This window comes from Diceros bicornis, chromosome 5 (genome assembly GCF_020826845.1).
Source record: "Diceros bicornis minor isolate mBicDic1 chromosome 5, mDicBic1.mat.cur, whole genome shotgun sequence".
Taxonomy (NCBI): domain Eukaryota; kingdom Metazoa; phylum Chordata; class Mammalia; order Perissodactyla; family Rhinocerotidae; genus Diceros; species Diceros bicornis.
The window spans coordinates 76,308,762-76,329,805 of NC_080744.1; the positions used below are offsets into that span (position 1 = coordinate 76,308,762).

Consider the following 21,044-nt stretch of genomic DNA (forward strand, 5'->3'; position numbering starts at 1 on the left):
TCTCAATTTTTAAAATAAACATAATTGGATACTTTGATCATACTGCAGTGTCATTTTCTGTTAAGTTCATGACTGTATTTGCAAACTTGAAACAAGTAGTGTGGATACAATGACTTTAAAACCGGAAGACTGATCTAATTCAGAGATGAGGCCAGGTGGACCAGCCCTGTCACATTTTCCCTGCCTCCTTCAGTTACCCTCTATAAGCCCTTACCCCTGTTCTGCCTTTCTCTCAATCTTCCATTAACCAAACCCAAAGCAGTCTTACTTGATCTTCCTGAACTCATCACAATCACAGAGGATCAAGTTCATATGCTTGTCAAAAGCCTTAAAGGTTCCAATGAAGATTCTGCCGTCTTGCAGGATACATCTCATTCTATAGTCAATGTGCTGCAGCATCTTACTGCTCTTTCCCACAGTCTGGAAGAAGTAAGAGAACAGTCAGTCATCAGCTTATCTGCAGCTACTTTCTAATCCTCTCCTGTTTCTTCCCAACTCCTATACCAATCCAAATTTGGTTTCCTTAATACATCTCCTCTTCCACCTCTTCTCCAACATTCCTCTACACCTTTTCAAGATACTGGACCACATTTGGACCCAGGACTCCTCTATGGCACCCTCTATGTCTCAGAATCTCTCCCTATGCAGTTTCCCATCATCCTATGTTTCCTCCACAATACAGCTTCCAAAACCCAGGGCCCCTTTAGTATTCCATCATTCCAATCCTGCTTTCCAAATTATAATCCCAAATCCCACCCTCCTACTGAACACTTGACCCCATGGACTATTTCTTTTTCCTCAGACACTTAGCCAAACGATGAGAAATTCCTACCTCCATCAAAAACTCCCAACAACCCAACGCAAACACAATGCACTAATTTTTAGTTCCCCAAAGGCCTCTGTCCTAGTTCCATCACAACCCACATCCCATATCATTCAGAACTTCTATCAGTTTTCTCAAACATGTTCCTCTTTCATTTTTGTCCTTCTAAGGCACCTTTTTAAAAGACTTTTTTCCTACTCACCCACTCCACTGACATTTTAATATGCAGATATGCTATATCTCTTACTTATATACTGTGGCCCTTTGGAAGACCACAAACCAGTATAAAATCTAAGCATGTGTCTCAAGAAAATCTTCTCAAGAACCAATTTTTATCCCTGTGGGATAACCCTTCCCATTGAAAATGCTCTCTCTCCACAAACGGCTTTCCTTTGTAATAATCAAGACTCAAAGCCCCAAACCCCTCCACTTTCAAAGTAGACCTGATGTCTATTGTTACCTGACCTGAGTGAGTCTCCCATCTGGAGAATTACTACTGTAATTATCACCAAAAACTATCTTCTGTATTTTCTCACATTATAAGATTTCTCTAAAGATGTTTTCCAAGCCATTTTACCACTGTAACAGGATAGGAGACATAGCTCTTCTCCAGTTGTTAGGCCATGCAATGAGATACCATCTCTATAGATATCTTATTTCTAACATTAAGAACCCAAAATAACCCCACACTCTGGCAAACCATTATGTTGGGCCCTTACAGTAGCTTCTCATCCCTCTTCCTTAATATACATCTTACCATGATTGCTGTTCCACCAAATCCAATGTCCGCAGTCAAGTTTCGGGATCCTTAAGACCTAAGGGAAGGCTACAGATAAAGGTATGACGCAGGTTCTCCTACAAACAATGCAAGCTGGGGCAGAAGCTTCAAACAGTAGATGGAGCCTGCAGAGGAAAGCACGATCTTGCTGCACTGCAATCTACCATGTTTTAAAACAGGTAGACAATTTTGCATGGAAATCACTATAACATATTCAAAACCATCTCCCCCATGCTCCCATGCCCACCAAGTAAACAACAAATTTCACTGTTCTCTCACCTTAACGCCCACAGTTTATGCACCTAAGAGTGACAAAGTTTATTCAGTATTACACAGAAATTCTTAAACGTTTCAAAAATAAGCTTCATTTTGCATTCCCAAAATGTAATAGTTTCTTTTTCCATCCTTATTTAAGGTATACTTAATTCTCTAGCCCCAAGTTAATACCAATTATCTCAAAATCAACATTTTGATACCCCTGAGTTTCTTCATCTGAATTACTCCTGAGTTAGTATATTGCTTCTTGGCTAAACCCCCTAAATGTTTTCAACCTCAGTGTTCCCACACACACAGTCCCTTCAAAATAAAGCTAGGTAATCTTTCTTCACCACAAACCAAACGTATTATCATGTACCTGCTTAAGACTTCCTAAGTGGAAAGTGAACATAACTACTGAATGCTTATATGGATATATGGGCAATCTTCTTAGTAATCAAGGGAACATGTGTTATAATAATGTTATCATTTTCCCAAATATACTAAATAAAATGCTCTTATTAAGTATGGCAACCAAATCTAAGCAAAACTGGTCAAGGGTCTCAAACGGCTAACTATATTCATTAAAAAAGGAAACACACAAATTACTTTTGAATGGGAAATTGACTTTACGCATAAAGGTAGCCCAGTATCATAAAAAAATCTGATATAATTGTACTTTTAACAATGAAAATATTTCCAGTAAGATTGTTCTCCACTGTTTTCAATAGGGAAAATTTGTAACCAGCAAAGTAAACTGGCTAAGTAAATTTTCAATCATCTACTTCAGGATGTGAAAATGAAATCATTTAAATGGTGGTTATGAACTAAAGCAACATCAGAATAATAAAGTAAAAGATATGTTTTGAGGACACCACTTTCCATGTGGAACTGTATGACTCGAGATCAGAAGAGAACATAATGGAATGAAAACAATAATTCAGCAAGGGTGGTAAGATGTAGAAGGGATGTTTCGCTATAATTACCAAAGGTTGATGGCAGTTAAATACATTTTTTATGAGAACTTGGAGGGTATCGGATTGTCTAAAAAATAAATTTCTGAGCACTACTCAGAATATCTTCCAACCTCTGTTCTCCGCATGCAAACTGCTATGCATCCGTTGTGCTGTTTTTCCTGGAAGAGAATCTATGTACACTCTCAATACACACCGTTGACACTCCTCTAACAGTCATCATAACTGATTCTAATATCTTTATACTTGCCTCTTCTCCCATCTACCCAACTTAGTCCTCCAAGATACAAGAATGACATCAGGGATATCTCCATGTCTGGCATCCAATATCTGTAGTAGTGCTTTACATAAAACTGGTAAGTAAAGATCTCAAAAGATCTACTCAAATCAGCAGACTGAAGCTCCTCTCTGCCCAATAAATGTAGTTTCTGACCCAAACTCACTTGAGTAAGTTTAAGACCTATAATTTAGATGTTCACAACTCTCTATAGAGTCTAAATCCATAATACTTGGTACATGTTTGAATTGTTAGCAATTTCCATTTTTATAAAAGATTTAGGATCTTCAGTAATCCATGGAGATAGAAAGTAAATTAAATAGTTGCCTGAACTGCAGGGTAAAAACAGGTAATGAATGTAAATGGGCATGAGGGATCTTACTTGGGTAAAGGAAAGTCCTAAAAGTCCCCTGTGGTGATGGTTACAAAATTCTGTAAATTTACTTTAAAAAATCACTGATCAGGCCGGACCAGTGGTGTAGTGGTTAAGTCCACGCATCACTTGGGCAACCTGGGGTTTGTTGGTTCAGATCCTGGGTGCGGACCTACTCACTGCTCATCAAGCCATGCTGAGGCAGTGTCCTACATGGAAGATCTACAACTCTATAACTATAATACACAACTATGTAGTGAGGCTTTAGGGAGAAAAAAAAAAGGAAGATTGGCAACAGATGTTAGTGCAGGGCCAATCTTTAAAAAAAAAAATCACTGATCTATACATGGGTGAATTTTATGGTATGTAAACCATACATCAATAGCGCTGTTTTTAAAAAATAAAATGTCAAGAACTTCAAATAATGTACAAAGTTCGTAAGATTACTTTTCATACTGCCATTGGTGCCAAAAAAAAAAGCTAACCATTCAACAAGACACTATTACTGGAGTACACTCCCTTACCAACAATTGAGACATACTATCAGACAATGGACCACAGGACAATGACTATTTGAAAAAGAAAACAAAAGACCAGTAGGGCTGGGGCCGGCCCCATGGCTTGGCGGTTAAGTGCGCGCGCTCTGCTGCTGGCGGCCTGGGTTCGGATCCCGGGCACACAGACACACCGCTTCTCCGGCCATGCTGGGGCCGCGTCCCACATGCAGCAACTAGAAATATGTGCAGCTATGACATACAACTATCTACTGGGGCTTTGGGGGTAAAAAATAAATAAATAAATAAAAATTAAAAAAAAAAAAAACAGTAGGGCTGGATGCAGCTTTTCAAGATTTCATTCAAAGAAAAAAATATAATCACAAAAATTTCCTGTATAAGGATTACTGTAATGGGACCAGCATCAAATGTGCTTTTAAAGTGCGTATTTGTAGTAAGTCACCTCTCCAGCAAAAATTTTAAATTCAGAGACAAAACTTTTATCTTCAGGTGCCAAAAAAGATTTAGAGTACAGATTTCCCCACCCAGACGCAGTTTCAAATGTTCTATCCCACTTGGTATTTCAGTGAACACATACCTATGAACCCTGGTTCATATAAATTAGCTGTAAGAAATCAACAAATTCAAACAAGATTTCCTTGCCTTAATGAGATGGACTTGAATTTTAGCAACAGTTATCTCCTGACCCTAAATTTAGTACACCATAATCATGAACCCTTGTAATGAAAAGGAGATCTATCACTTTGTAGAATGATCAAATTTATCTCCACAGCAAAGGAGAACAAAATGCCTCATGAGGGAGGACAAGAGGAGCAGCAACACCACACTGCATTGATGAATCAGAAGTTATGGTAAATCTCCTTAGGTCAAAGAGCACATAAACAAATAAATGGTCCTGAGTCCCTGACTCAAACATCCTGGGATCCCTCACACAAAAAGTTTTCAAACTTTTGCTAGGTGTGGACTTTCAAATGATTAAACTGTCTAAGAATATAAAGCTTCTTTGAGTCAAAAGATAAGATGGTCAGACTTGGCCAAGGCACATAGAACAAATGAGAAATCATAGAATAATGATAAGGCATTGGTGCTCACTCAAATCTGGTAAATAACAAACCCTTCACAGAAAAATGTGCAACAAGTTTAACGAGTAACAGGAGAAAACATAACTAAATGGAAAATATTCACTGACAAAGTACTGCTAGTTAGAACTACAAGAAAACAATTTTCCTTTTTTGGGACTGTTTATTTATTAAAAAAAAAAAAAAAAGATAGGGGGCCTGCCCAGTGGCATACTGGTTAAGATCACATGTTTCACTTCAATGGACCAGGGTTCACAGGTTCGGATCCTGGACAGGGACCCACTCACTGCTCATCAAGCCATGCTGAGGCAGTGTCCCACATAGAAGAACTAGAAGGACCTACAACTAGGATATACAACTATGCACTGGGGCTTTGGGAAGAAAAAAAGAAAAAGAGGAAGATTGGCAACAGATGTTAGCTCGGGCCAATCTTCCTTAAAAAAAAAAAAAGATACCAGAGGTGGTAGTGAGAAACTAGCACTCTGGTAATTATTCTTGATGGCAATCAACACTGCTTATATAATGCTGTTAGAAAGTAATGTAACAAAACATTTAAGAGATATACTAATATTTATACCCTGTAGCCCACAACTGGATCCTTATCCTAATAAATTTAAGGTACCAAATATATCTTTAAAAACATAGCACTAATATTCATAATAGCATAGCAAACTAGAAAAAAAACACAAGTACAAGAGAAAGTAAATCATGAATGGACTATCTTTTATTCATTACAAATGATAATTATGAGGACTGTTTAATAAAATGAAGAAACATTAATGATATACATTTAAGTGGACTAAATAGAAAATAATTAGTTTAAAAGCATGATTCCAACTAACCACATTTTCAAAAGAAAAGCAAATGGGCAAAATGAAAAAAAAAAATCAACCTCATGTGGTGGTTGAAACACGGGTATACAAAGTCTCTGGCATACCTTTCCATTTTTCTTGGCTATCCCTCACATGCTTCAGATTTTTACTTTTATAATGAAAAAGGAAACGTATCAATTGTTAAAATGTCTTTAAAAACTACTTAGGTACATGTACAGCTGACTTTAACATGATTCTTAGACCTGACCCTTAACCTAGAAATTCATCTGGTTCTCTACCCGGTAATGCTTACTTCATATACACTCCTTCTACAGCCCCTTTCTCTTCACCACCTTCTATAGTATCACCACTCCCCTACTGGCTCTATCTTGGTGTTTTCATCTTTAAAAATGGTTCTCTAGGGGCTGGCCTGGTGGCATAGCGGTTAAGTGCGCACACTCCACTTCGGCGGACCAGGGTTCTCAGGTTCGGATCCTGGGCGCGGACCGATGCAACACTTGTCAAGCCATGCTGTGGTGGCATCCCATATATAGTAGATGAGGATGGGCATGGATGTTAGCCCAGGGCCAATCTTTCTCAGCAAAAAGAGGAGGATTGGCATCGGATGTTAGCTCAGGGCTAATCTTCCTCACAAAAAATAAACACATTAAAAGAAAAATGGTTCTCTAAGACAGGGGTCAGCCAACTTTTTCTTTTAATGGGAAAGATAATAAATATTTTAGGTTTTGCCTGCCATTCAATCTGTCACAACTACTCCAATCTGTCATCGTAGAGCCAGTATAGCCATAGACCATATGTAAATAAATGGACATGGCTATGTGCCAATAAAATTTTATTCACAAAAGCAGACAGTGAGTGGGTCAGATACTTTACCAAGCCCTATTCTAAAATATTCCTAGTAACTAATACTATTTAGATAAAACTAGCACTGGAGACTAGAATAAAACATACTATCAGAAAATGAGATGGTCCTACTTAAAGATCATAATGTACATTTTAAATAATAAACTTAGGAACTTACTAGAGTATGTGAACTGCATTCAGGAGCCAAAAAATTTCTGGTTAAAAAAAATCAATTTTGTATACTTGCTCATTTAAAAATGTCCTTACTCTGGGGAACAGCCAGGAAAATGATCAGATTCCATTGTCTAAAATCAATTCCACTGTCTTCTAATCAAGTTCAGGCAGTTACTGGAGAACGCTGGGTAAACGATTCAGCAGGGGAGGGCTTTTCTCAGAAAATTTCTGTTTTTTTTCTAGTCTGTTTTGAAACTCAAAATGGTAGCCAGAAACAGGGATTCAGCAGGGGAGGGCTTTTCTCAGAAAATTTCTGTTTTTTTTCTAGTTTGTTTTGAAACTCAAAATGGTAGCCAGAACAGGCCTAATTAATTGGAGTTGAGGGGTAATATTTCAAAACAAAAATAAAGAAAATCTAGGAGAAAATTCATCTGTAAATCCCCTTCCTCTCTTAGTTTCTAAAAAGTATATATTAAACCCTTTGGATTTAGGTCATTCAAATCTTAAAATTAAAAGGAAATCACAAAGAAAAACCAAAGTACTAAATCAAAATCAACTTCTGAATAGCTTTTTCCTAAAAATGTAGCAACCAACATAAAAAGACAGACTGTAAATAAATCTACATCACATTGAAAAATCAAGGATAATAGCTTTATTAAATTGTCAGCTGATTCAAATACATTGGTGAAAACAAACAAGTAAGAAAAAGACGAAAAAAAGGAATAATTAGTAAATAAGCATGGGGAAATTAAGCTTCTCATTTGCTAATGAATGTGATGTGGATTTATAGTTCTATAAGGACAAATGATATGTAATTAAAATAATCAATGCAGGTCAAAGTGTATTGTAACTGGCACTATTTTTTCAAGGCAATAAAGACTAACATAATACTTTGTAATACAATTTAGAAAATGTACCTTAAGTTTATATTCCTTGATTCAATTTCTTTTCACATCAGCATATCTGAGGAAGGATCCTATCTAATATTTTATGCAAAGCAAGTCACTGAAGCTTTATTCAAACTACCAGCAGAAAAAAATGAAGTCCCACAAAAGGGAATTATAAAACATTCATTAGCAGGATATTCAGCAGCCATTTGCAATGAAATACTTTTCATATAAAGTTGAAAATCAATACAAATTAAATATGAACAAAAGTATCTAAAAAGCATGCACAATGACTTGAAATACAGAAACATGATAAAAGTGTAAGAGAAAGAGCATTAACTTCCTGCTTTTCCTTTTTTAAACTTTCTGCAGTGTTTGTTGTATGAAGTTTTTAAGGGAAAAAAAAATGCTTTTAAAAATCCCATATAATGAAGTGACCTCCAAACACCTTATTCTTTAATTATTTCTTTATTACTGATCATGACTACATCAGCTCTAACCTGGTTTTTCGCTTCCAACCAGCTACCTGGATGTTCCGATACTGCTTTAACCACCTCTTGGTGTCTCAGCTAAGAATGCCTGTCTCAGTTCTGCCTGGAAATCCACCACAGGTATTTGCTGTTGCTGAGATCGCCTCGGGTACAGCTGACACCTATGACAAGAGCACAATATATATAAATGAAAATACTTTTGCATATATAGATAACTACATGGAAGAAAATGTAGAGATCCTTACGTTTAAAGAGAGTCTCATTTAGGTCAGAGCATGCCAATACTTATGAAGAACCCATAAAACAGGAAACAGCACTCTCTCTCTGCATACAGGGATGTACAAGGAACTGAGGGAAACCTACCCACTTTGGGGATACTACCACAGGAACTAAAAAATAAGAGCTCTTTTGGTTTAAAAAAGTCCTGTGGAAATACCATCAATACTATAGCCATTACTCATGTTTCCATTATTCTATCTCAAAACAATTCTCTAACCCCTAGCAACAGGGTGGTGCATTTGCTGAGGCATTTCCAATGACAGTAAGGCTGTCATCCATTCTGACCCTCCTGAGAAGTCACTACCTGAAACAAAAAAAGTCCAGGGCCCAGGCTGTTTAGGCTCTCAAACCTCCCATACACCAACCACCATCAGTTAGCAGGGAATTCTGGAGAAAAGCCCTCAACATATCAGAATAGATCAGTAATCTGGCTGTGAGACTAATCATGAGGATAAGGAAGAGATATAGGAAGTTACACAGGTTGCTGGCTAACAAGACAAGCATGAGAAAATAAATCACCAGCAATGAATTCTGCCCTTGTTGATAAGTGTGTGTGTGTGTGTGTGTGTATATATATACATGTAAACATAAGTGTGTGTGTGTGTGTGTGTGTATATGTATGAAAATATTCAACAGCAGTCGGATTTGGAAATAGGACTGCGATGAAAGTTACTTTTCCCCTATATTCTGTAGTTTTTAAATCATATTTTTATCATTGTTATATAATAAAGATTTGGGCTGGACTTTGTCCACAGCTCCTGGAAGATAACCTCTAGAATCCCTGAATTTATCAAGTGATGGGAGCGTCTTTTGTTATTCATGGTAGGCCCCTTGGATCACAACTGAGTTAATGCTAACAAGATGATTCGAGATTGTGGCTGGCCAAGGCACAAAGTCCAACCTCGTGAACAGAGGGCTGGGGCTTTGAGCCTGACCTCCTGGGAAGGGATGGGAGCTGGAAACTGAGTGAGACCGAGTTCAATCATGTAGTCAATGATTCAATTAATCATGTCTAAGTAATGAAACACTAATAAAAACTCTAGACACTCAAAGCTCTTGTGAGCTTCTTGATTGATGATATACATTGATATGCTGAGAGATTATCACAGCCTGATGACATGGAAGCTTCAGATCTTGTCCTATGAGTCTCTTCATTTGGTTTATCCCTATTTGTATCCTCTATAATGAAATCAATAATAAGTATAGTGCTTTCTTGAGTTCTGTGAGTCACTCTAACAAATTATGGAATCTGAGAGTTGAAAACCCAGAATCTGTTGAGATGTGCGGGTGGCCTAGGAACCTGGACTTGCAGTTGGTATCTAAATTGAGGGTGATCTTACAGAAGGACTGTGCCTCACTAACTCCAAGTAGTAAGGGTCAGAATTGCATTGCTCATGCCTTTAAAATTTTCCCATTCCAATCACTGAACAATTAAATCTTTATTTGGGCATTCTCAGTTCCAATCCTGTTACCAAATGGCAACTAAGTGTCTGACATAACAAGGTTCTAAAAAAGTTTCAGCCAAAAAAAAGAGTTTTTTGTTTCTTCTTCTGGAAACTCCTATTGCAGTGTTCCTCTTGGGTTTAACCTGAAACTCAACCCAAGACTAAGGTAAGACTGAGAAAATAAGATGCAGTACACACAGCATTTACTTCACAAGATGCAGAATATAAACTTAGAAAGACAGTTGAAGAAGTGCATGAAATAGTTTCAGAGGACTCTCCAGCCCCAATCTCCAATTTCTCTCAAACTCAAATACATCAAGAAACAAGGAGGCCGGCCCCATGGCTTAGCAGTTAAGTGCGTGCGCTCCGTTGCTGGCGGCCCAGGTTCGGATCCCAGGCACGCACCGACGCACCACTTCTCCGACCATGCTGAGGCCGCGTCCCATATACAGCAACTAGAAGGATGTGCAACTATGACATACAACTATCTACTGGGGCTTTGGGGGAAAAAATAAATAAAAATTATTAAAAAAAAAAAAAAAAGAAGACAGTTACCTTTGTGTAAGGTAAGATTCTTTAAAAAAAACAAAAAACGAAACAAGGAAGACATTCTTCAGTTCCCAAGAACAAGAGCTGATTTGATGATCTACTGGAAGACAGAATAACCATCAATTCCAAGAGTATAAATCAATGAACTTCTATTAACACTTATTGTAGGATTTGTGGGATGTTTTGTCGCATCTTGTTTTGGTTTTTACTCAATTCTGTATTTTTTGGATGGATAACAATAGCAATCCTTTACTGGTCTTTAGAACGGGTACCCACACAGTTCATTAGGAATACTGACTCCCAGTAGTTATGGTTTGGGAAAAGGTGCGAGGTTGATGGATTATAATTGAAATGAGCACTGAGATTTTAACTATTAAATGTCCCAATCCTGAGAGAATTCTGAGCATATGTATCCTTAAGGCCGGGCTTAGAGACTATCAATAGTGCTTACCCATTCCTATAATCCACTGACTCTGAAAGTACAGAGGTGACTAGGGAAATTACACAATTTCCCTAACTCAAAACTCCTCTCAGATCCTTCCCCCAATTTAGCACCCTGTAGTATTTATATATCACATATACAGCAGAGGTCAGAAAAATGAAGTTATTTCTTCTTTGAAAGCAACGAAATGTTTCCACAGACATGGACGAATAGATGACCCCTAAATAAGGCTTAAACAGGATGAGATCACCTATCATACTGGTCCACATTGATGCTGCAGAGGATAAAGGCTCTAACAAAATACAACAAATACGATAGAACCCTCACTCACTAACAAAAGATCCTCCCCTAAGATATCAACCCCCTACCCATACCTCAACGAAAATCTATAAAGTATCTCAAGATACTTTTAGAGATTCTGGGGAAAAAAAGGGCACTTTTTAAATTTCTGGAGTTACAAAAGACTGAAGAGAAAAAAGACATTACCATATAAAGGAAAATTAATAGGCAAATAGCCTATTATAAAGGACAAATTATACAAAATGTTCATTCATAAAATACTCCTTTTCAAAATAATTTCCAAAATGAAAATGTAATAAAGAAAATAATAATAAACTCAAGAGTAAACAAAACAAACAGAGAAAAATGGGACAATCCTTAGGCTCACCAGCAATTTAACATGTACAAACATATATTTCAAATTTTAACATATAAAATGAGCAAATAACAAAAATAAGACAAAATGCTACCCCCTTTTTACAATTTTTTAAAAGCTTTAGATTTGAGAAATAAAATTCAAATGATATTAATAAATAATACTAACTTTCAGATTGAATGCTCTTATATTGTTTATAATAGCTAAAAAATGCAAACAACCTGAATATCCATTAGTAAGCTAATGATAAATTGTTATTCCACCACCCAAACTCCGCAACTTGTAAAATAAAGAAGGTAGACTCATATGCACTGACATGGAAACATCCCCAAGGCATATTGTTACAGAACAAAAAACCTCAAGTATATAAACAAATCACAAATATGCCTCTGCCCTCCCCACCCACATAGTGTGTGTACACACATATGAATGCAGAGGAAAAGGTCTAAAATGATAGAGACCAAAGCACCTGAGGACTATCTCTGGGGAAGGAAGGGGCGTGGACTGGTGTGACTTGAAAATACCCACTTTTTATCTCAAAATTATGCATTTTACAAAAAAACTATATTCATGTATTAATACTTGTAATCTTGAAAAAATAACCTAATAAGACAGCTTTAGGAAAGAAAAAAAAATGCTACCCACTGATATTGTCAAGATTTGTGGTAATGACAAAATGCAAAAGATTCAACGTGTACTCAATATTTATCAGGTCATTAAAAATGTTCATGTATTTTTAATTAACATAGCCCTTCTGGAAACCTAAATTTAAAAAGTTTTTGTGTGCATGTGTATATATCCTAAATAAGGAAAGGGAAAAATGTATGTATTTCAATTTAACTGGATAAATGCACTAACCAAAAAAAATCTAAATATTGCAGAGCAACCATGAATGCATAAATTAACATCCCTTTAGGGCACAGAACATTTTGCAAGCATAGAAAAAGTGATTTAGTAACAACATAAAAAATAAACCAGAAACAATTTTAAATATAAATATGTTGAAGGATGTAGAATTTTATAAAGATAAAACACACCTAACACATGTATGGCAAAAAAGGAAATACAGTTCACTAAAATTTTAACAGAAGTTCAGTTACGTTAGGACTACATGGTTAAGGATGATTTCATTGCTTTTTTGCTACATCTTCTGTATCACATTCATATGCATCTGTCATTAATTAAATTTATTTCAATCCTCTCAATGCATGATACTTTGTTCCAATTTGAAAAAGGACTGAGTTAAACTGATTTTCAACCCAGACTGTACTCACTCTTGGTTGCTCAGTGAGGCTGTCCTTCTACGTTTGACTTGCACTTCCACCTCTGGTACGTGCTGTTCCGTAGTGCGTCTCAGGTGTAAGCGGTCCCTGAAGCAAAAAGAGGGATTTGTTTGACAGACTTAATCAATTCATGAAGTAGCCATTTATTTAAAGGTTATTTCAAGAGCTATTTTTAACATGATTGGAGTCTTTAAAGTGCTCATAATCTAATTACAACAAGATACAGTAATGTATGTTAATTATATCTCAGTAAAACTAGGGGGAAAAAAGGTAAAATTAAAATATTAGGTCCTTCTCCTCCAATAGTCAGGATCTATCCTAAAACTACTTTCTACCTTTAGACGTCCCTTAACATCAGAAAACCTGGGACGTGGGCCAGCCCCATGACCTAGTGATTAAGTTCACATGGCCCAGGTTCAGTTCTAAGCATGGACCTACACCACTCGTAGGCAGCCTCGCTGTGGCAGCAACCCACATACAAAACAGAGGAAGACTGGCACAGATGTTAGTTCAGGGCAAATTTTCCTCAGCAAAAAAAAAAAAAAAAAGAGAGAGAGAACAAAACCTAGAGAAAAATATCAGACAATTAATCAAAAATAAATAATATATTTAATTTCTACTTACTTTCACATACACAGGTATAAAACTATAGACTTACAGAGAGATTTATATACACAAACATACTACCCATAACTACATACCCCCAAAAATAGCAATGTTGATTCCAAAAATGGTTTGAAAAATATATTTAGGATAGATCCTTTTGTATGGTAGAATAAAGTATTAACTTTAAATTACAAAATGTCTACTTAAGCAACCTCCTGCACAAATGCTGCTTGCTTAGGATTTTCAAAACAGGAAACAAAAGTGATGCTTAAACAAAAAAATTAAAAATAAAAACATAGCTTCTGCCATATTATGATCTGCAGAGCAGCTCACAAAATGGCTGCTCAAGGGATATGAGCATGAAATCTCCAACTTGGGTCACCCATGTTAGAAACTACAGGAACTACTCATAAAACTGAAATTAAAAAATGCTAAATCAGAAACGACAGAAGGAAAAACATTTTACAAAAGTCATGCAACGTACTATTTCAAAGTCAGAATTCAAAAGGCATATCCCAAAAGCTAATTCTCTGAACCCTAGCTATTTTAAAATTCATGTTAGATTATGCAAAGTAACCCAAATAGATTACCAACAACCCCAAGCTGTTTTTATTGCTTTCAAAACTTTAATGTTCTAATCAAGCAATAGAAAAGATCATTTAAAAAATCATTATGTACAATCAGATTTTTAAATGATGAAAGTATATACTTTGCTAATCTCCTTGACCTTTGATTAGTGACAGTTTCTTAGAAGTGACACCTGAAGTACCTCAAGAGAGATCAATCCATAAATTCTATTTCATCAAAAGTTAAAAAAAGTCTTTGCTTCAAAGGACACTATATTAAAGTGAAAAAAACAACAAAATAGAATAGAATATTTGCAAATCACATAGCTGATGAAAGTCTAGTATCCAGAATATGTAAAGAACTCTTACAACTTAATAATAAAATGACAAAATTCAATGTAAAAATGAGTAAAGGATTTGAACAGGCTGCTTTCCAAAGACATACAAATTTCCATCAGCACAAGAAAAGATGATCAATATCATTACAGTCTTTAGGGAAACGCAAATCAAAACCACAAACACATACCAGCTCATACCACAGGACTACAGGAGGATGTGGATACACTGCTAGTGGGAACATGAAATGCTACAGCCTCCAACATTTCCTAAAAATGTTAAACCATGTAGTTATCATCTGATGTAGTGATTCCACTCCTTATGGAGTGAAATAAAAACACATAAACTTGAGCGTGAATGTACCTAGCGGCATTAATCGTAGTAAGCAAAAAGTGGGAACAACCCAAAGTACAACTGATGAATGATAAAATACAATATGGTATGGTATATCCATACAATGGAATGTCATTCAGTCATAAAAAGGAATGAAGTAATGATTCATGAAACCACATGGTGATTTCACAAATATATTAATAAAACATTTTATTAATACAATAAAAGGGACTATCATGGGCCTCCATGTCATAGCCCACTGATTATGATTAATAGTGCAATTGAGAACCCCTCATTACAAAAAAAAAAATCTTCAGTTCCTTTACCCCTTCACAGCAGTTGCTCAGTACGAAAAGGTCTGAGTTCAACCGAAAAAAGAACCAGCGTGCAAGGCTATTCAATTTCCTAAATCTTTTTTAAAGCTACATGTGAAATCATTTATGAGCAGCTTTATTTCGAAAATACTGAAGTTTGTTCTACATAACACACACATGCATTTATAATCTTCCCAATTGCTTTCCCAAACCAGAAACTAATATTTCAGAAAATTAAGCATTTAAGGGAAAAAAACGTCAGTATACGTACAGGTTAATTTTTTGCTCCAAAATCACTTTTATTAAAAAAATAATACTAATTTGGAAATACACTGAAAAGCAAAAAGTGATGAGATCACACAATGTTTTCCCTAATTGCCTAACAGTCTATCAAATATTTAATATGCCTTACACCTTCACCAAAAAACCTTAAAAATTCAACTACTAAGATCTCAAGAATGAAAAATAAAAATGAAAAAGATAATATGTGGCAACCCCAGTCTGCAGATCTTCCCACAAACAAGAAAATCAGTGCCTCCAAAACAAAACCTGTGGAATAGAAAAGAGAATTCTAGGCCAGCCAGAATTCAGGAACCGGGAGACAAATAATTTCCATGCCCAACCTTTATTAGTGAAGGAGGATGCCTTAACCATCAACAACTCTTTCTCAAGCTTTCTAGCTCTGGGACACAAAAAGTGGAAGAGACAGACAGGACCAGCAATAAAGTTCTAATGTATACTGAAGAAAGAAGATCAAAAACCTCACTGTCCTGTCACGTGGAGGCAGCACTCATACCCTGCTTACTTCAAGGATTCTTCCCAAAAATAGCTAAGTAGCAGGGTGCAGTGTCAAAGTTTAGAGATTAATTTAGAGGCCTTACATCTTAAATGTGACATCTGTTAAAAACAAATCTAAGCACATTAAGCAAAGGAAGAAGGAAAGAGAGGAATTAAGATGCAGCATTATCATATACGGGGTAAATATTTCAGCAATGAAACATTGGAAAGATACACTGGGGAAACCAAGATAATACAAAATAAACTGAATAAAGCCAAAACCAGATAGCACCTTGCCTTAGACAGCAATACAACAGTCCCTCAACTACGCTTCCACGGTCTAAATTACAGGAAGGGCTCACACTCCCCCACTATTTTTAAAAAGCCGTGGTACTAAGCCAAATATTTACTGGGCAGAACAGAGACCTTGAAACTTCAAAGGTCTTTCCAGGAGGATCCGCCATATTGAGATCCTGAACCTGAGTGAAAGACTACAAAATGGCGCACAAGGATAACACACGCTCATCTTGCAATGAGCGAAATGATCAGAAGTTAAACCAAAATATTCATCTGAAGCAATATCTTCGTACAAGCAGGAAAAATGCGCAAATCCTAAGTATCACAATGTTCCAGACTCCTGCTATTTTTCAAACTACTCGAAAAGAAATAATTCCAGAACAAAGCTTTCCAAGCTTCTGGGGTTTGTTTTCCTTAATTACATTCCAACTCAGCACAGACACACTGGGTATGATGAATGAAAATACAGAAGAAAGCCTTTATTATAATTTTTAAATTCATAATTAACATACCGTATATGCATGGATATAATAAAGTGAGCTATCTTCTAAATATCTCTTGGAAAAAAAGGAATGGCTTTACCTTTGAGCTTATAATCTCTCATATCATGGCATGCACTCTCAAACATTTTTCCTAAACAACAAAGTATTTTTTAAAAGAAGATAAATCATCCTTAAATCATTTCAATCACTGCTAGTTTGTGTTGCTTAGAGAAATCAACTGATGAAATTGTTAAAATAAAAGTAAGCAAAGATATTAGTAATTTAGCCATTATTTCTGGGGGTATAATCCCACAATTGCAAATGTTTGATGTCATTGTAACCAACTTAAAAAGGCAGTACAGATAGCAGTTAAGTTTTGGAGAGAATATATAATAAATTATATCATTATAATTATCATAATTGTAATTACAGGATGAATGAAATGATGGATTGTCCAAGTGATAGGTGAACGGGTACTTACAGGTTAGAATACAATTTCCGGTGACCCATCATATATGGATTCAAAAGTTCTCCATCTCAAAGGACTTCAATAGCAGCGAGGAGAATGTGTTTTGTAAAACTGTTAGATGACTCAAAATGTGACTTTAATAATGGATAACTTATTCATCCTAAAGGTGCGCATGAAGAGTCTAAGTATTTCATGAAATGTGAGAGTAAGAAGCAGCATTCTTTCTAAAATAACGTTTTACTTCATTCAATCTGAGACTTTAAATATGTATGTTTAACTACATTAAGAAGTGTTATTAAATATTATATGGTCTACTAAAAAAATAAAGAAAAAAGGCAAGCACATCAAAATCCTGCAAAGGAAAACAAATTCCTTAAAAATGTTGGGGAAAAAAACTGGAATATATAATACAGGAATAGTTACTTCATTACTTTTCTTACCAAATTTTCATAGGAGCTCCAACTTCAAAAATGATAGATCAAAAGCATTATTTTAAAAATTCGACTAAGGGCAAGAATTCCTTAAGTGCATGACACCCACAGCCCTGTAGCATACTACTTTTCTGATTCTCTCCTCTCTTCTCCTTGAGCAAACACAGTTTACAGCTCTCAGCTCCTAGGAGCCCTCTTTCCCCGATTTAAGGAAATCATCTCTCAAGACGGCATCACAAATGGAATATCCAGAGATTAAGAAATATGACAAACTCTCAAAGGTGATGCACTTACGGAATTATCAAATCTGAAAAGTGGAAATCAAAGTTTTTAAGAACAGGAGTTGTCTTAAGGGTTAACGAATGCACTTTGAATATGGAGAACCATTAGACTGTTCACAAAACCTCTTAGCGAGAATCTGCAAAAAGGAAAAGGTAGGCCTTTCTAGAAGAACAGTCAGAAAACATTTAAAATCTGTACCAGTGGTGAAGGCTGCCTTAAGTAGCACGATGGATCTCGGGAAAGCCTTGCCCTTCTTGGCCTCCAAGGCCCCACAACTCTCCTCTACAGTGCAACAGAAAAGAAGGGGGGCAGCGTGACCATCATTCCAAGCAGGTTTAGAAGGTACAAATCGTCCCCTGTAAAATCCCTGGCAGCACTGCCCTCCCCCCTCCACTGCGGGACTGTGTTCCCACACAGTGGGGGCCGCCACAAGGCAGAGGCTGAGCAAACCTGTGCCCTTCTTCCTCCCTCCCCCCACTACATCACAGCAGAGAAAGAGCAACTGCAGCAGACAGGTGAAGCAGGTGGCTGCCAACCCCGCCAGGAGGATGCGCAAACTCCCTCTCCTGCTGCCCTCTCCACTGCGAGGCGGAGGTGATGTCATCTCTGCTGCGCTTGAGCACCCCGCCCGCTTCCAAGCTGCGGCGCTTTGAGGAGGGGTAACCGCCCACTCAGGCCCGCCTCCTCCCCTCAACACTGCGCTCCGGGAAGGGTGCAGCTGAAATTCCTGCCTGGCAGAAGAGGCACCAACTGCCCATCCCCCACTGCCGCACTGGGCAGAGGGGGCGACCGCCCCCATGCTGTGGCGCACGCGCAGATTAGTGCATCTGCAGCGGCAGCCATCTTTGGGAACCGCACAATGGCCGTGACGCCACACAGGACTTCTGCGCGCTGGAGCTCCTATTTGAGAACCGCCTGCCTTCGAGAACCGTATTCAGAAGGCAGGGAAAATCAATGCGAGAGAGAAATCCCTGTGGTGTCGCATTCCAGAACCTGGCAAGTCTCTCACGAGATGCGTAAAGCAAGCTCTGCACACCATGTCCCTCATCTTACACCAAAAGCACAAAAGCCAAGGATTATAAATAAGTAAAATATATAAGGACATTAACATTTCTGCAGCCATCCCATCAGCTGAGTGGTGGGGCAGCAGGTTCCCCCGAATACGCAAACTCTAAGACCACCACAGGTCTCAGAATATTGAATGTTCTCCCTTCAAACCAACGGCCGTAGACCACATGACGCCCCCTCCATATGCCGCAACCTCAGACCCCTTCCCTTTGCCCCTACCCCTCCACTGCTACGGCAGCCACTCCACTGAGACTCTCCCACACACCACCGCCGCCGCCTCTGTATCAACACCACGATTGTCACCCCGCCGCCTCCTCTGTATCAACGCCACGATGGTCACCCCGCCGCCCCCTCTGTATCGCCGCCATGGTGACCACCCCACTGCCCCTCCCCTACCACCGCCTCCATGGCCATCCCGCTGCCATCTTGCACCATGGCCACAGCGGTCCCACTACTCCTCTGCATCATCGCCATGGTGACCACCCCTGACCCCAAACCACTGGCACGGACACTGCGGCCACCCCCTCTACTATCGCTGCTGTGAACATCCCATCCTCCACCCCTCCCACCACCGCCATGGCGGCCACACACACCGTCACCGCCACCATGGATGCCCACGCGTACCCCACTCCCTGCCACCATAGTAGGCACTCCTGCAGACAGCATCGTCACCAAAACCATAGACGCCCCACCCTGTCATCGCCTCCACACCTCTGTGGACACCCCCCCATTGACCCCTCGCCGTCGTACCTTGCCCCGTCCTACGCACCACAGCCAACGCAATGTACCCTCTGTACCTGCGGTCACGGCCTCACAGCTCAAGGACAAAGGGCCACTCCAGAAAAGATCTATTGGGATGCAACAGGATAGCGCAGATGGGCCAAGACGGACACGAAGTGGGAAGGACACTGTCCGGGAAGGGACAGCCAAGCCTCAAGCCTCCGAAGGTGTCCCATCCAGTGCTACCGAACAAAGAACTTTTGGGGCCCAGATTCCCAATATATACAACAATACTCCAGGTTCTGCACACTTGGAATATCAAACAAACAAAAACGACTGTCCCCCATGCTGTCTCTGAGGTAAGACAACCGCACGACTGACCTGGCCCGCTCCATCGCGACGCTGGCCGCTCCTCAGAACAGAGCGTCAGGCATCTCCGGCGGCTGCTGGAATCTGCGCCAGACTCCCAGCGGCAGCGTCAACTAACCGCACCAGCTCCGCCCACGCATGCGCAACAACTCGACCCTCAGTCGTGGGCCGCGCATGCGCGCCCATTTGCCGCAGAGCTGAGATCCTGCCGCAATGCGGGGGCGCCAGCGCCCTTTCAGACTCGAAGAACTAGGGGATGGTGTCTACTGGATTCCAAGTGGCCAAGGTGGTGGTGCCTTGAGAGGGGGAATCTTGGGACCACGTCCATCTTGAGGTTAATGGCAACATCTCCCTATTTTGAAATATGTGTAAAATGTTCAGGAAATAATACTTAGTTCCCCAACAAATCTTTGCAGGCACCACTAGCCAAGCAATCCTGATTTACAATCACCCTCACGTCTTCCTATACGCTGTACCAAAAATGCTGGTTTGGAAAAGTTAAGTTGATGCACAACCACAGTCAATGTAAATATGCTAGATACCTGAAGCCCTGTCTAGAAGAAAATACAACTCTAGGAAGATGTTGTATTGTTCAAATTTGGTGGGATTTTTTTACCCTTTTTCTAATTTCTGCAATTTTTTTTTGTAAATTATGCCAAACCAATTATAAAGTAATTAAACTCTCCGGTACAGAATGGATAGATCATTAAATTGTGAAAATTGGCTATTCATTTCTTGCAAAACAAAAACTGAACTTGGATCCCTACATAAAACAAGAGCCTTTACTTGGCTACATTTAAACTTTAACCAATAATCAATGATATCCGAAGTGGGGGAGATAGCGCTTTCATGCAACACTAATAAACAGATACATGATTTTTTTTTCTAATGATACTGTGTCTACAGATATAATGGACACTTTAGTAACTCCGAAATTTCTACATATGTGTAGCATGGAAAACGACAATGCTGAGAAGTGGAAGCTAAAGAAATAATCCTGAAGCTGTACTTGCATAGTGTTTTGCATAGCTTTGTCCTT

General features: G+C 38.5%; 2 protein-coding genes across 7 annotated transcripts in view; both read right to left on the reverse strand.

Moving 5' to 3' along the window:
- SNRPN (small nuclear ribonucleoprotein polypeptide N) overlaps positions 1–1,661 on the reverse strand; it is a 29,481-nt gene extending 27,820 nt beyond the window's left edge. For all 3 annotated transcript variants that reach the window (XM_058542260.1, XM_058542259.1, XM_058542261.1), the window contains exons 1-2: positions 1,581–1,661; positions 269–420 (exon numbers count right to left, since the gene is read on the reverse strand). In XM_058542260.1, coding sequence (XP_058398243.1) covers positions 269–420; positions 1,581–1,583 — 155 coding nt within the window. In that variant the 5' untranslated portion in view covers positions 1,584–1,661. The remainder of the gene's footprint in view (positions 1–268; positions 421–1,580) is intronic.
- On the reverse strand, positions 1,639–20,122 carry SNURF (SNRPN upstream open reading frame). 4 transcript variants are annotated; one of them, XM_058542255.1, is made up of 5 exons: positions 18,047–19,010; positions 17,576–17,597; positions 12,947–13,042; positions 8,312–8,463; positions 1,639–1,726 (listed from the first exon to the last, which is right to left on the reverse strand). In XM_058542255.1, exons 1-4 carry the CDS (start codon positions 18,645–18,647, stop codon positions 8,358–8,360), a joined length of 825 nt encoding a protein of 274 aa, XP_058398238.1. In that variant the 5' UTR covers positions 18,648–19,010; the 3' UTR covers positions 1,639–1,726; positions 8,312–8,357. The 4 variants fall into 4 exon arrangements, with proteins under 4 accessions (XP_058398238.1, XP_058398241.1, XP_058398240.1 ...); XM_058542257.1 differs by lacking the exon at positions 1,639–1,726 and adding an exon at positions 10,582–10,672 and having other exon boundaries at positions 8,380–8,463; positions 18,047–19,070; XM_058542256.1 differs by lacking the exon at positions 1,639–1,726 and adding an exon at positions 10,582–10,675 and having other exon boundaries at positions 8,380–8,463; positions 18,047–19,070.
- Between the last annotated feature and the right edge of the window lie 922 nt (positions 20,123–21,044).

Excerpts from the sequence above, each read along its gene's own strand:
- SNURF (XM_058542255.1), bottom strand. The coding sequence starts at position 18,647 with ATGGGGGCGGTCGCCCCCTCTGCCCAGTGCGGCAGTGGGGGATGGGCA. Across the intron at positions 17,598-18,046 it reads TAAGGCAGCCTTCACCACTG|TTGGAGCTCCTATGAAAATT; the intron begins GTACAGATTTTA and ends TCATTTTTGAAG. Across the intron at positions 8,464-12,946 it reads GCCTCACTGAGCAACCAAGA|GTGTCAGCTGTACCCGAGGC; the intron begins GTGAGTACAGTC and ends CTCTTGTCATAG.